This window comes from Chiloscyllium plagiosum, unplaced genomic scaffold (genome assembly GCF_037043375.1).
Source record: "Chiloscyllium plagiosum isolate Xiang-an unplaced genomic scaffold, Cpla_swu_hap1 HiC_scaffold_32, whole genome shotgun sequence".
In the NCBI taxonomy this organism is placed as follows: Eukaryota; Metazoa; Chordata; class Chondrichthyes; order Orectolobiformes; family Hemiscylliidae; genus Chiloscyllium; species Chiloscyllium plagiosum.
Genome location: NW_028270170.1, coordinates 27842401 through 27855580, shown reverse-complemented (window position 1 = coordinate 27855580; position 13180 = coordinate 27842401). Strand labels below are relative to the sequence as shown.

Sequence of the window (13180 nt, the reverse complement as noted above, 5' to 3'; positions counted from 1 at the left end):
GTATGCCTCGGATGTCAGTTGCTCAAAATTCCTTCCAACATATGACAATAATACTCCAACAAATAACACGGTCAATGAATCTGCATTCACAGGATCCTAGGTAGCGACTGAAAGAATTTGTTTTTCTCTCTGAGAAAGTTTATCTGACCTTCAACTTTCTTCATATGAGAAAACAAAGGGCTGTCAAGGATCTGTTACACACTGCTGCCATCTCAACATCCAAGTTCAAGTTTCATTTAAGATTTTTTTTTATTTCCTTCTAGACGTACAGGGAATTGAAAATCTCCTGAGATAGAGTGCAGCTGCTTTTAAGGAGTATTTGGACAGAATTTAAAGTGGAATTAAAGCTCCAAAGTTTCAGCAATGTGTGAAATGATGATGAGCTGGAGCAGTATAAGGATGTCCATGCATTTTCTTCATGGCAATCCTTCCTCCTCTAAATGGGTTCAGAAAAAGGATTTGGCATAGAGTTTAATCTACAGCAGATGCTGCCAGGGGTCCAGAAACCCATTGAAAGTAGCAGTAGTTAAAGAGGTGCAGCTAGCTAGATGGAAGGCATGGTGGCTCAGTGGTTAGCACTATTGCCTCACAGCTCCAGGGATCCAGATTCGACTCTAGCCTCAGGTGATGTCTGTGTGTAGTTCGCACATTCTCCCCGTGTCTGCACGGGTCCCATCCGGGTGCTCTGGTTTTCTCCCACAATCCACCAAAGATGTGCATGTCAAGTGAATTTGCCATAGCATTAGGTGCATTAGTCAGGGGTAAATATAGGGTCTGGGTGGGTTACTCTCCAAAAGGTTGGTGTGGACTTGTTGGGCCCAGTGGCCTGTTTCCATAACTGTCGGTAATCTAATCTAGCTCTTAAAAGGAAATGTGTGGTGGCAGTAAACAAATGGAATAATTGACCATAGTGCCATAAATGTGATGCCTGTGCAAAATTGCTTGTTTCGACATTAAAGACACATATGTGCAGAAAATGCACAAAAAATACAAACCCAACAATAAAACAAAACCTGAAATAAAAATGGAAATTGCTGGAGAAACTCAGTGGGTCTGGCAGCTTCTGTGAAGAGAAAGCAAAGTCATCACTTCTGAGGAAGGGTCACTGGATCCAAAACATTGACCTAACTTTCTCTCCACAGATGTTGCCAGACCTGCTGGGTTTCTCAAAAAGAAACACGTTATCTGGTAGTAAAGATTATCTAACAGTAAAGGTATAATTGTAAGGTACATCAATTGTGAACTTGCAGATACCCTGGTCCTTAACACCTGTTTGGAAAATAAGAAGACATTTTATGGCCTATATATACACATCACATATATGTCAATCCTGAGCTGTTCATTGAGGATGGTAGAAGGTTTGAAGGCCCGCGGGCCAATACCATTTCCACTTCTTCATTGTGCTAAAATTGCACTGCACACCTTCCTGGTCCACCTTTGCCACTGGAGGAATGGATTCTCAATGGGATCAACAATGGCTCCATATCATTAACGGTGCCAAAAATCATATCGGATACATTTTATAATTGGCAGTTCCTTTGCTCAGATATCTCTAAATTGCTTTTGGGAGAGTGGCCAATTTAGGCACCATTCTTTTATTTAATTGTTGAAAACAGACACATGCACTGCATCTCATTCATGCAGAAGCCATTAGTTGTCATGTTGTTCTCTCATGTGAATAATTACCGACAATAATTGCGTCTCACTCAGAAATCAGCTTATTTGGTATTACCTCCATTTTACGATGTACAGCAGTGAACCTTTGAAGTGAAATTGAGCTTATCTCAATAAGCTGCAAGCTTATTCCTACTTGTCTGAGGTTCTGTTCTGAATTTGGTTAATTTATGGTTGCAATCATCCTCCTGTTCTTTTATCAGGGAGATCATATATACGTATGTTTCTAAAACAGATTGAATCACATAGATCTTGCAAAAATAAACAGGAGAGCTGAGACATCAGAACATATTATCTGGTTATGGGTATTGTCCTTCTAGCTTAAGTTATTTAGTTAAATTTTCCCCACATTAGCCTTATTACCCATGAACAATATTATTAATCTTACCATCCATTAACATCATGCCATCGTATGAATGATATTAGTATAATTGTTGAAATTACAGCTGATAATTCCTAGTATTACTAACTTTCCTATCATTATTAATATAAACCAAGCCAATATTAATGATACGTTAATGATGATTTGCCTTGCGCAATGTGTTCTTTATATTTTTTTCCAAGTTATGGTTTTAAGTCTGTGCTGACCCAGAGTGGACTTTGCATATGAAAAGGCAATGCAGACTGTAGTTCACAAGCTGCAAAGGTCTTTCATGACTTCAGGTCATTACTGAAAGCATCAATGTGCCATTGTCCATCTGTATTTTGCACATCATTGCCGGTGGCCAAAAGCATGTTTTGTTTCTCTATTGGTTTACTGCTCTTCAGCATCTTTGCTGTGAATAACATAATTTAACAATAAAACTTTGTAAACAGATTGCAAGGTTAGAACCACTTTGGCAAGAAGTGAGGTAAAAATATGGATTACATCCTACCTCCCCATCATATTTTACTCAGTATGTTCACAAATGTTATGGAACATGTGTGAGGAAGCTGTAAACCAAGGACCCCTCGACCAGAGATAGAGACACTACAACTGTACCACAAGAACCCCTCAATTTATTATAGGTATTTGCCTAATTGACCTGTTCAGGCACCTTTGAACCTGGGCTTCCCTGATCCAGAGGGTAGGACACTATCAGTGGCTGCCTTGTTGATTAGAGGAGTTAAGGGGAATGTGTCAGGCAGCCTCACTCATCCATAGTTCTATCAAAGGCTTGAAGTGACCAATTAATGGCCACTTCAGGGCGGGGAAGGCAGAAACCAGGCTGTAGTTTTCACTTGACAGTTTTTGTCAGGCAGCTTTGAAGAAGACATTTTGGGGGCCTCAATGCCAATTACTATCAAGCACATGATCAAACCAGCTTTAAATCACCCCTATCCTCTAAAACATGGCACTCACTCACTCACTCACTCACTCACTCACTCACTCACTCACTCACATATGTACGTACATTTGCCAGAGAGGCTGTACAAAATCCCTGGACTTACCTGAAGCTGAGGATTAAAGAAACTTCTTGGGGTGACTACTTATAGTCCCAGCAGTGGCCAATACTCAACTCTGACCCAATGGGATATACAGAGCTGCCAGTCAATCAGCTGCAGTCTAAGGTAGTACCTCTACCAAGGGAGGGGCAGAAGTTGACTCAAACAAAATTAAGGCTGATTGGTGTGATGCCAATGGACTTTTCAATCATGGTCGAATAGCATGGAATGTAATCTGTCCCTGCATAAAATTGAGGTTGTTAAGTTTAAATAAAGTATTATGTGTTAAGATACTGCTCTTTTCTTAAACACATAGACCACTGTCTCAGGTGCCACTCTCTTCAAGCTGTTCGTCCTCCAGAATCTCATCCAACTTGCCATTTTGAATGATTCTGTGGTTGGTAGTCATCCAATTAGGGAGAGTACAACAGTTAAACCTAATCCTTTCCTCACCTAACAATTGCACTTTTGAGCTTTCTGGTTTGGGTCACTTGGCAGTGAGGACCTTGACTTGTTTTCTGAAACATATTGTATCTCCTGTGGAATCAGGGATGGAATGTGGAACATTCCTCACCTGGATGGCTTAGGACGTGCAGGGCGAGGAATTGATCAATGGGTACATTAGGCCAACTGGTATTAAGATATTTATTCTGAAAATGTATTGCTGGAAAAGCGCAGCAGGTCAGGCAGCATCCAAGGAGCAGGAAAATCGGCGTTTCGGGCATGAGCCCTTCTTCAGTAGCCTGCTTGGCACACTCCCTCCTCCCTACCTTTTATCTTAGCCTGCTTGGCACACTCCTATCACCCTCACCTTATCACCCTCACCTTAACCTCCTTCCACCTATCGCATTTCCAACACCCCTTCTCCCTACCTTTTATCTTAGCCTGCTTGGCACACCCCCAGGTCATCTCCTTAAGATATTTATTGCCATCTGCAAATATAAATAGGAACTGGCCTTCCCTTCTAATTTTTACTGACTGTGTTTTCTCCTTTTTAGGTGACATCGGAGGCCAGATGGGACTGTTTATTGGTGCTAGCATTTTAACAATCTTAGAACTCTTTGATTACTTGTATGAGGTAAGATTGTAACAATATGTTTTGACACAGATTGTTTAAAGCTGAATCATATAATGCAAAGTGGTAATTCTAAAACTGTTGCTCATATTCCTACTCTGCCTCCACATATCATCAATAGTCTTTGTGCTTTCTATATGATCAAGCAGATACAAAAAGAATGCATTACTCATGTAGCGGGAAGATGTCCTCTGTTTTTGTAGTGAAATCAGAAACTTAGGAATAAATAACAAGTGTGTAATTTTGCTGCAAGCAGAAAGTGGAGAAAATCCATTTTTTAAGTGCTACTTCTAACTAGTTACAGTTATTAGATTAGATTACAGTGTGGAAACAAGCCCTTCAGCCCAACAAGTCCACACCAACCCGCCGAAGCGCAACCCACCCACACTCCTACCCCTACATTTACCCCTTACCTCACACTACGGGCAATTTAGCATGGCCAATTCACCTGACCTGCACATCTTTGGACTGTGGGAGGAAACCGGAGCACCCGGAGGAAACCCACGCAGACATGGGGAGAATGTGGAAACTCCACACAGTCAGTCGCCTGAGGCAGGAATTGAACCCGGGTCTCAGGCGCTGTGAGGCAGCAGTGCTAACCACTGTGCCACCGTGCCGCCCAGTTATATACTGAGGCAATCTTCAAATGATTAACAAATTACTGTGAGAATTAGCCTTGCAATTACTTTTTATTAATGTATGAATCTTTTGTACTCTGTACATCACGTCACTATGCTATTTTCTAACAGAGCCATTAAAATTAATAAATGCTAATATCTCATAGCCCGATTTTCCAGTAAGAAAACCTATTGATGATCAGTATTGAAAGAAAAGAAACACCCAAGATCTAAAGAGAAAAAAGAATGCTGTCACAACTCACTGGGCTGGCATGTTGGACATCAAGAATCGAGAGTGTGGTGCTGGAAAAGCACAGCAGGTCAGGCAGCATCCAAGGAGAAAGAGAATCGACGTTTCAACATAAGCCCTTCATCAGGAATGAGGCTTGAGGGAGGGGGCCATGAGAAATAAATGGGAGGGGTGTGGGGTATGGGGGTAAGATAGTTGAGGAAGCGATAGGTAGGTGAAGGTGAGGGAGAAGATGACAGATCGGAGGAGCAGGTGGAGCAGATAGATGGGAAAGGTGATGGACAGGTCAGGAGGGTGATGCTGAGTTGGAGGTTTGGGACAGGAATAATGCTGGGGAGAGGGGAAATATGGAAACTGTTGAAATCCACATTCATCCCGTGTGGTTGCAGGATCCCAAGGCGGAATATGAGGTGTTCTTCCTTCAGGCGTCGGGTGGTAAAAGTTTGGCAGTGGAGGAGGTCCAGGACCTGCATGTCCTTGACGGAGTGGGAAGTGGAGTTGAAGTGTTCAGCCATGGGCAGTGAGGTTGGTGGGTACGGTTGTCCCAGGGATGTTCTCTGAATCGATCTGCAAGAAGAGGTCCTGCCTCCACGATGTATAGGAGACCATATGCAACAGATACCGTAGATGACTTTGGTAGAGGTACAGGTAAATTTCTTTTGAATGTGGAAGGATCCTTTGGGTCCTTGGTGGTGCAGTGGTGTGGGCGCAGGTTTTGCAATTCCTGCGGTGACAGGGGAAGGCGTAGGAGTGGGGTGTGGGCTAGTAGGGGCGTGTGGACGTGACGAGGGAGTCACGGAGGGAATGGTCACTCCAGAATGCTGATAGGGGTGGGGAGGGAAATATGTCTATGGTGGTGGGGTCCATTTGGAGGTGGCGGAAGTAGCTGAGGATGATATGAATGCGGAGGTTGGTGGGGTGGCAGATGAGGACCAGGGGGTTCTGTCCTTGTTGCATTGGGAGGGATGGGGTTCAAGGGTGGTGGTGCGGGAAGTGGAAATCAAGTCCCAATGTTCCTGGAGTCATCACAGATTTGAAAAAGTTTAGACAAACTATCCAAAGTTACCATTTACATGATTAAAGAACTCAGGTTAAAATAAATTACTCTCCAGGTTTCTGCATTTAACAAGAATATATGTTTATTATGAATTAATAATTTTTAACTAATGGCAGTTAGAAAATATATATTGTTAACTTGTAATTCTATAACTTAAACTTTATCTCTTCTTAAATATACCCCTCGCAAACAGACAAATACACAAAGACAGGCAAGACATGAATCCTAAGGGTGGGATAAGAAACAAACTCAAGGGCAACACCAATTGACAGCAACATAGGATTGAATGAGTCATTTCACTTCCCTCCAATTCAATCCCTTTTTAGTTCTTTGCTATTGATAACTGGTTGCTTGCACATCGAAGTGTCTTTTATTCCTTGGTTGAGAATCTCTCCTTTCACTGCCTTTAAAGGCATTGTATTCCTCTTCCAAAGGAGGAAAGTAAGTGGAAGGCAGCTAGCTGGAGACTTTCTGGTACCTTCACAAAGGAGAGAGAGAGACACACACACATACACACGGATGTTTTGATGCTGTTTCTTTACAGGCCATGTAGTTCTCTGCTGCACTGTTCCACACAAATCATAATCAGCTGGTCAGGAACTAACCAGAACATTGTTGTCTTAAAAGCTTTTCCTTAGTTCTATGGTATCTGCTTCTGCCTCTCACTGTTTTGGGAAAAGCATACCATTGTATATAACTCACAATGTGCTCCGTAATCTTTTTTTTTTAAACGGCAACCATCTCTTTGCACAGTCTCATTGGTGCAAAGCAATATCTTCCTTTTTTTCAATCCACACACCAAACCTCAAGGCAATAATAAATATGAGCTTTCCATGGCTCCACCCTGAGGACAATGTGTTTCATCACAGGGTATGTGACACACAGATAACAAGTAAATGAGGCTTATATTGACTCGTCCTTACTACAGGTATTATTTGGAGAAAGTGAGGACTGCAGATGCTGGAGGTCAGTCAAGAGTGTGGTGCTGGAAAAGCACAGCAGGTCAGGATGAAGGGCTTATGCCTGAAATGTCGATTTTCCTGCTCCTCATATGCTGCCTGACCTGCTGTGCTTTTCCAGCACCACACTCTCGACTGCAGGTGCTATTTGCTTGCATTTTCTTGGCTCACAGTTTGGAAGTTCTTTTTCAAAAGGATAAATTGAAGCCCAGGATCAGGGGCTCAGCACAAAATAGTGACATCACAGGTAAGCCAGAAGTTCAGTAGTTGGCTATAGCTACAAATTTGCCTATCTATTACAGGTTATGTTCAAATTGAAGGTAAATAGGGGAAATATTTACAGGTTACAAACTAAAAGACCAGTACAAAATTTTTAAAAATCAAATTATAACAAAGTAATTAAATAGAGAAAGCAGGGCAGACAATCTGGTATACCTGCATGATGTGGGAGCTGGTAGATCCCATTGGGTCCAGAGTGACCACATCTGATGGAGCAAGTGTTGGTTGCTTGAGGAACTCTGGCTGGGAGTTAAGGAGCTGGAGTTTGAGCTTTCAACGTTCTGGCACATCAGAGAGGGGAAGAATTACCTGGGCAGTGTATTTCAGGAAGCAGTCCCTTAGATTAACTTCCTTGAGTTCAATCAGTGGTCAGGGATAAGAGGGTGTGTGATCACGAGTGAGACAGTCAGAGCGATCCAAAGGTCGTGCTGAAGGAGGCTCAGCCCTTGAGCTTGTCTAAACAGGTTTGAGATTCTTACTTCCTGTGTGGGTGAGAGGGGGAGGATGAGAAAACTGACCATTGCACCGTGGTACATTCAAGAGGCAGGGAGAGAAGAGAAATGTTGGTGTAACTGGGGATAGTATAGTCAGGGGATTTGACACTATTCTCTGTGGCCACAGTGAATCAAGAGTTCCAAAGGCTGTGTTGCCTGCCCAGTGGGCAGGTTCAAGATATCTCATCTAGGCTGCAGAGAAACTTAGAGTGGGAGGGAAAAGATTCAGTGTTGTGGTCCTTGTGGGGACCAGCAATATAGGTAGAAAGAGGAGAAGGTCCTACTGACTGAATATGAGCAGCTTGGAGCTAAATTAGAATCAGAACCAGAACAGTAATAATCTCCAGATTACTACTTGAGCCACGAACAAATTAGCACAGTGTCAATAAGATTAAAGAGATACATGCATGGCTCAAAAATCGGTGTGGGAGAAATGGGTTTGAATTCATCGGACATTAACACCAGTACTGGGGAAGGAAGGAATTGCTCTGATGGTACGTCTCTGCCTGAGTTGTACTGGGACCGGAGTCCTGGCAAATCAAATAACTAGGGCTGTGGATAGAGCCTTAAACTAAATAGTGTGGCAGTCAATTCAGTGGCATGGACAATTATGCAAAAGGTAAAAGGGGGGAGTGGACTCAGCAGAGGTTATTAAAGTTTCCAGAACAAGTAATGGAACAGAGAGTGTGGAAAGTGTCAGGTTTTTAAGTCAGGCACAACAGATAAGGGATAACTGTGAGAAGCGGTGGATGGGGTGGGGCGGGGTGGAGGGTGGGAGCAGTGAACACAGGACTGAGGGTGTTAAACTTTAATGCACACACTATTCGAAACAAGCTAAATGAGCTTATAGAACAGATTGAAATCAGCAGGTACAATGTTGTGGGTATTACAGAGACATAGCTATGGGGACTCAGGTCTGGGAACTAAATATCCAAGGATACATGTCTTATTGAATGGAAAGGCAAATAGGCAGGGTAGGGGCGGTGCTGGGGTTGCCTTATTAGTAAGAATTGAAATTAGATGTAGTAAGAAGTGATATAGAGTCAAAGGCATGGAAGCTGTGTGGGTAGAGTTGAGGATAGAGCTGAAAATGTGTTGCTGGAAAAGCGCAGCAGGTCAGGCAGCATCCAAGGAACAGGAGAATCGATGTTTCGGGCATAAGCCCTTCTTCAGGAAGAAGGGCTTATGCCCGAAACGTCGATTCTCCTGTTCCTTGGATGCTGCCTGACCTGCTGCGCTTTTCCAGCAACACATTTTCGGCTCTGATCTCCAGCATCTGCAGCCCTCACTTTCTCTCATAGAGTTGAGGATACACAAAGGAAAAAAGCTCCTAATGGGAGTTGTGTACAGACCTCCTAGTAGCAGTCTGCATGTGGGAAAGAAAATAAATCTGGAGATAGAAAAGGCACAATTGCAATAATCATGGAGCACTTCAATATTCAAGTGGACTGAGAAAATCAAATTAGTAGCAGATCTCAAGAAAAGGAATTTGTGAAATGTCTACAAGATGTTTTTTTTGGAGCAACTTATGGTAGAGCCCACTAGGGAACAGGCAATTCTGGGTTTGATGATGAGTAATGAGGCAGACTTGATAAAGGGAACTTAAGTTGAAAGAATCCCTAGGTGGCAGTGACCACAATATGGTAGAATTCACCCTGTATTTGAGAGGGCAAGCTTGAATCAGGTATAATAGTATTATAATTGAGTAAAGATAACTACAAAGACATGAGGGAGGACCTAGCCAGAGTAGATTGGGGGAGCAGAGCAGGGAAGATGGTGGATGGATAATTTGGGAGGCACAGCAAAAATTCATCCCAAGGAAGAAGAAACATACTGAGAGGAGGATGAGGCCACCATGGCTGACATGGGAAGTCAAGGACAACAGAAAAGCAAAAGTAAAAACACACAATGTGGTGAAGATTATTGGGAAGTCAAAGGATTGGGAAGTCTTTCAAAACCACCAAATTGTAACTAGAAAAGCAATAAAGGGGGAGAAGATGAAATGAGAGTTAACCAGCTAGTAATATAGAGTCATAGAGATGTACAGCATTGAAACAGACCTTCCTGTCTAACCTATCCATGCCGACCAGGTATCCAAACCCAATCTAGTCCCACCTGCCGGCACCCGGTCCATATCCCTCTAAACCCTTCCTATTCATATACCCGTCCAAATGTCTCTTAAATGTTGCAATTGTACCAGCCTTCACCACTTCCTGCAAGAGTTTTGTTTTAGATATCTGAAAGGTAGGAAAGAGGCAAGAGTGGGCATTGTACTGCTGGAAAATGAGGCTGCAGAGGTTGTAATGGAGAGTAAAGAAATGACAGAGAGATTGAATAGGTACTTTGCATCAGTTTTCATCGTGAAAGACACCAGCAACCCACCAGGCCTTCAAGGGAGTTGGGAGCAAAGGTGAATATAGTGACCATCACTAAAAAGAAGGTGCTAGGGAAGCTGAAAGGCTGGAAGGTGGATAGATCACCTGGATGGGATGGACTACACCCCAGAATTCTGAAAGAGGAGATTGTAGAAGCATTGCTGATGATCTTTCAGGAATCACTGCTGTCAAGGAGGGTCCCAGAGAACTGGAAAATGACTAATGTAATACCCATGTTTAAGAAGGAACAGGCCAGTTAGCCTCAGTCATTGGTAAGATTTTAGAGTCCATATTATGGATAAAATTGCAGATACCCAGACGTGCATGGTAAAATAGAACTGAGTCTGTTTGATTTGTCGAGGGGAGGTCATGCCTGACAAATCTTTTCAAATTTTTTGAGGAGGTCACAAGCAAGTGGAACGCATTGCCACAGAAGTGTGTGGAGGCCAAGTCATTGAATGTATTTAAGACAGAGATAGATAGGTTCTTGATTGTTAAGGGGGTCAAGGGTTACAGGGAGAAGGCAAGAGAATGGGATTGAGAAATACATCAGCCACATACGAATGGTGGAGCAGATTCAATGGGCTGAATTGCCTAGTTCTGCCCTTATGTCTTATGGTCTTAATGGTCTTGGATACTGCCTTTGGATTCTTCCCGTGATTCTAACTCAAATAAGTATTCCAGCATTCCACTTTCAAAGAAGTCTTCCCCTAAGACATGATTGAGATATGTTTTCCCACACATCTGCTTTCATGTCCTTTTTGCTATTTTCACCTGAAATTGCTTGTTTTGTCACTGTTGGTTCACTAATATCCACTTCCTCCAGATTGATAGAGAAATTTGCTTGCTTCATGTAGCTGATCAATATTAGTGTTAAACAAGAATTCTTCACTGGAACATCTATTGATTTGAATGATCATGTCAGACTCAAAAGCAATTGCCAGAGGCCAACTCCTGACTATTGTTCTGAGCTATATACATCCAATGTTTCTGAAGCAACAGCACTTAAACTTCCTAACTCCTTTTGTTTTATCTGAATCTATCAAATCTTTTTGCTCATCAAGCTGAATGGCAGTGCAACAATCAATCAGGATCCAGATTCAAATTTGATGATTCTGATTGAATTTACGGTGCAGAAAATTAAAGTTCACTGTATTTCCTATTTTCTCAATCTGAGTATAAGCCCTTGTCATCTTCATCAGTCACTAGGGAATCTCTTCACTTTAAACATTCTGGGAAGGATTAATACTTCCTGACTATCGTTTATAGCAGGAAGCTCAGCACCTGTTTTATGTTCTTTTCGTTGTACAAAGGCTGTCTGCATACCCTTAGTTTTCCCTTCACTTGGACAACCCTGTCATTCCCACAGCACTGTGTGAAGAATTAGAACATCGTGGTACCGTAGTGACTGTTAAGGAATATTCAATGATATTCTGTTCATTTAATTGCACAGAACTTACCTGTGTTTCCTTGTTCTGCTGAACATTCGGCAAAACTACTATTTCTTGAGCAGTAAAATTTAAACTTGATGGTATAGCTAAATCTACTGTATGACACTGAACAATATTTCATATTCTTCAAATTGACAAGCTTTTCTTGTTCATCATTTGTTATGACAGGATTGTAGATTCCATATTTCTGGGTTAGACCTTCTGATTTTCCTTTCATCGATTGTTTCTTTGCCACAATTAGCATTTTCTTCTGAATCGACTAAAACAGTTTGATTACATGTTGAAGTTTTGCTACTACGTGATATATATGACAAGTTTTACAGAATTACATGACATCCTTAGGAAGTCTTAACCATATAAAATGCCTGCTTATTGATGTTCTTATTCTTTCATGTCCTGCCATAAGAATTTTATGTGCTACACACAATATCTCCTTACAATATCTGAGCAGTACCACTGTTTGACAGAAAACCATTGGACAGTGCTTCATCCAGAGGTCTGTGAGGGTATTTCCATTTCCTCAATGGAACGCCATTTTAACATAATAGCACTCTGGAACTCCTTCAGTCACTGCCTCAGCATGTGCTGCCTGTGCTAACTTGTTTATCTCCAGACCTGCTTTCTATGCCTCAGTCACTGAAGACTTGTCTAATATTGTTTTGAATTATTCTTAGCATTGGGGAAAGTTTCAACTACTCTGACAATAGCCAGTAGTACTATATCGACTGCTGATGGTTGAACTTTGTTTAGCCATTGCTCTAGTCACCACATACAATGGAAAAATATCTGCAACTAGTTCCATCTCTTTAACCTCCCTTGGGCTCTCTGTGATTATCGGCAAAGTTATATCTTCACTCGAACCAAACAGTTACCCAAGAGTAAGTCTACTTCATCTACAGATAGTTTCTCAACTACTCCAACTACCACCAGCCTGGAGAACAAGTCACACTCCATTTGCACTTTGCACATTGGAACTGGGCTATCTGAAAGACTTCTTCCATTTATGAACACTTTGGCTTTCATTGAATTACTTGGAGGGAAAACTAGATCATTTTCAGGTGGAACATTCTGAATAGTTCCTTTAATATAGTACTAGGTTTAGCAGCATCATTGTCAGAAAGAGAAGTTGGATTGAATTCTATTTAGTTAAGTCCACGTTGCAGCAGTGTTTTTGAAGAGTTTATTTTCCTTTATTCATAGCAGCATTTATTGCCCATCCCTCATTGCCTAAGGGTCAGTTCAGAGTCAACCACATTGCTGTGGGTCTGGAGTCAATGTAGGTCAGACCAGGTAAGGATGGCAGTTTTCTTCCCTCAGGATATTTGTGAATCAAATGGGTTTTCCCAACAAAGGGTTCCTGATCATCATTACACTCTTAATTGCAGATTTCATTTTTTAAAATTAAAATTCAATTATCTACTGTGGTGGGATTTGAACCTGGGTCCTCAGAACATTATCTGGATTAACAGTCCAGGGATAAAAGCAAGATTTTCTCTTCATTTCTTACCAATTTCGCTGCATTAA

General features: G+C 41.9%; 1 protein-coding gene across 3 annotated transcripts in view; it reads left to right on the top strand.

Moving 5' to 3' along the window:
* LOC122539947 (acid-sensing ion channel 2-like) overlaps positions 1-13180 on the top strand; it is a 1269818-nt gene that overhangs the window by 1202699 nt on the left and 53939 nt on the right. For all 3 annotated transcript variants that reach the window (XR_015752504.1, XM_043675161.2, XM_087977878.1), the window contains one exon: positions 4098-4177. Coding sequence is in view for 2 of the 3 variants with exons in the window: in XM_043675161.2 (XP_043531096.1) it covers positions 4098-4177 (80 nt within the window). In the remaining variant the exon portion in view is untranslated. The remainder of the gene's footprint in view (positions 1-4097; positions 4178-13180) is intronic.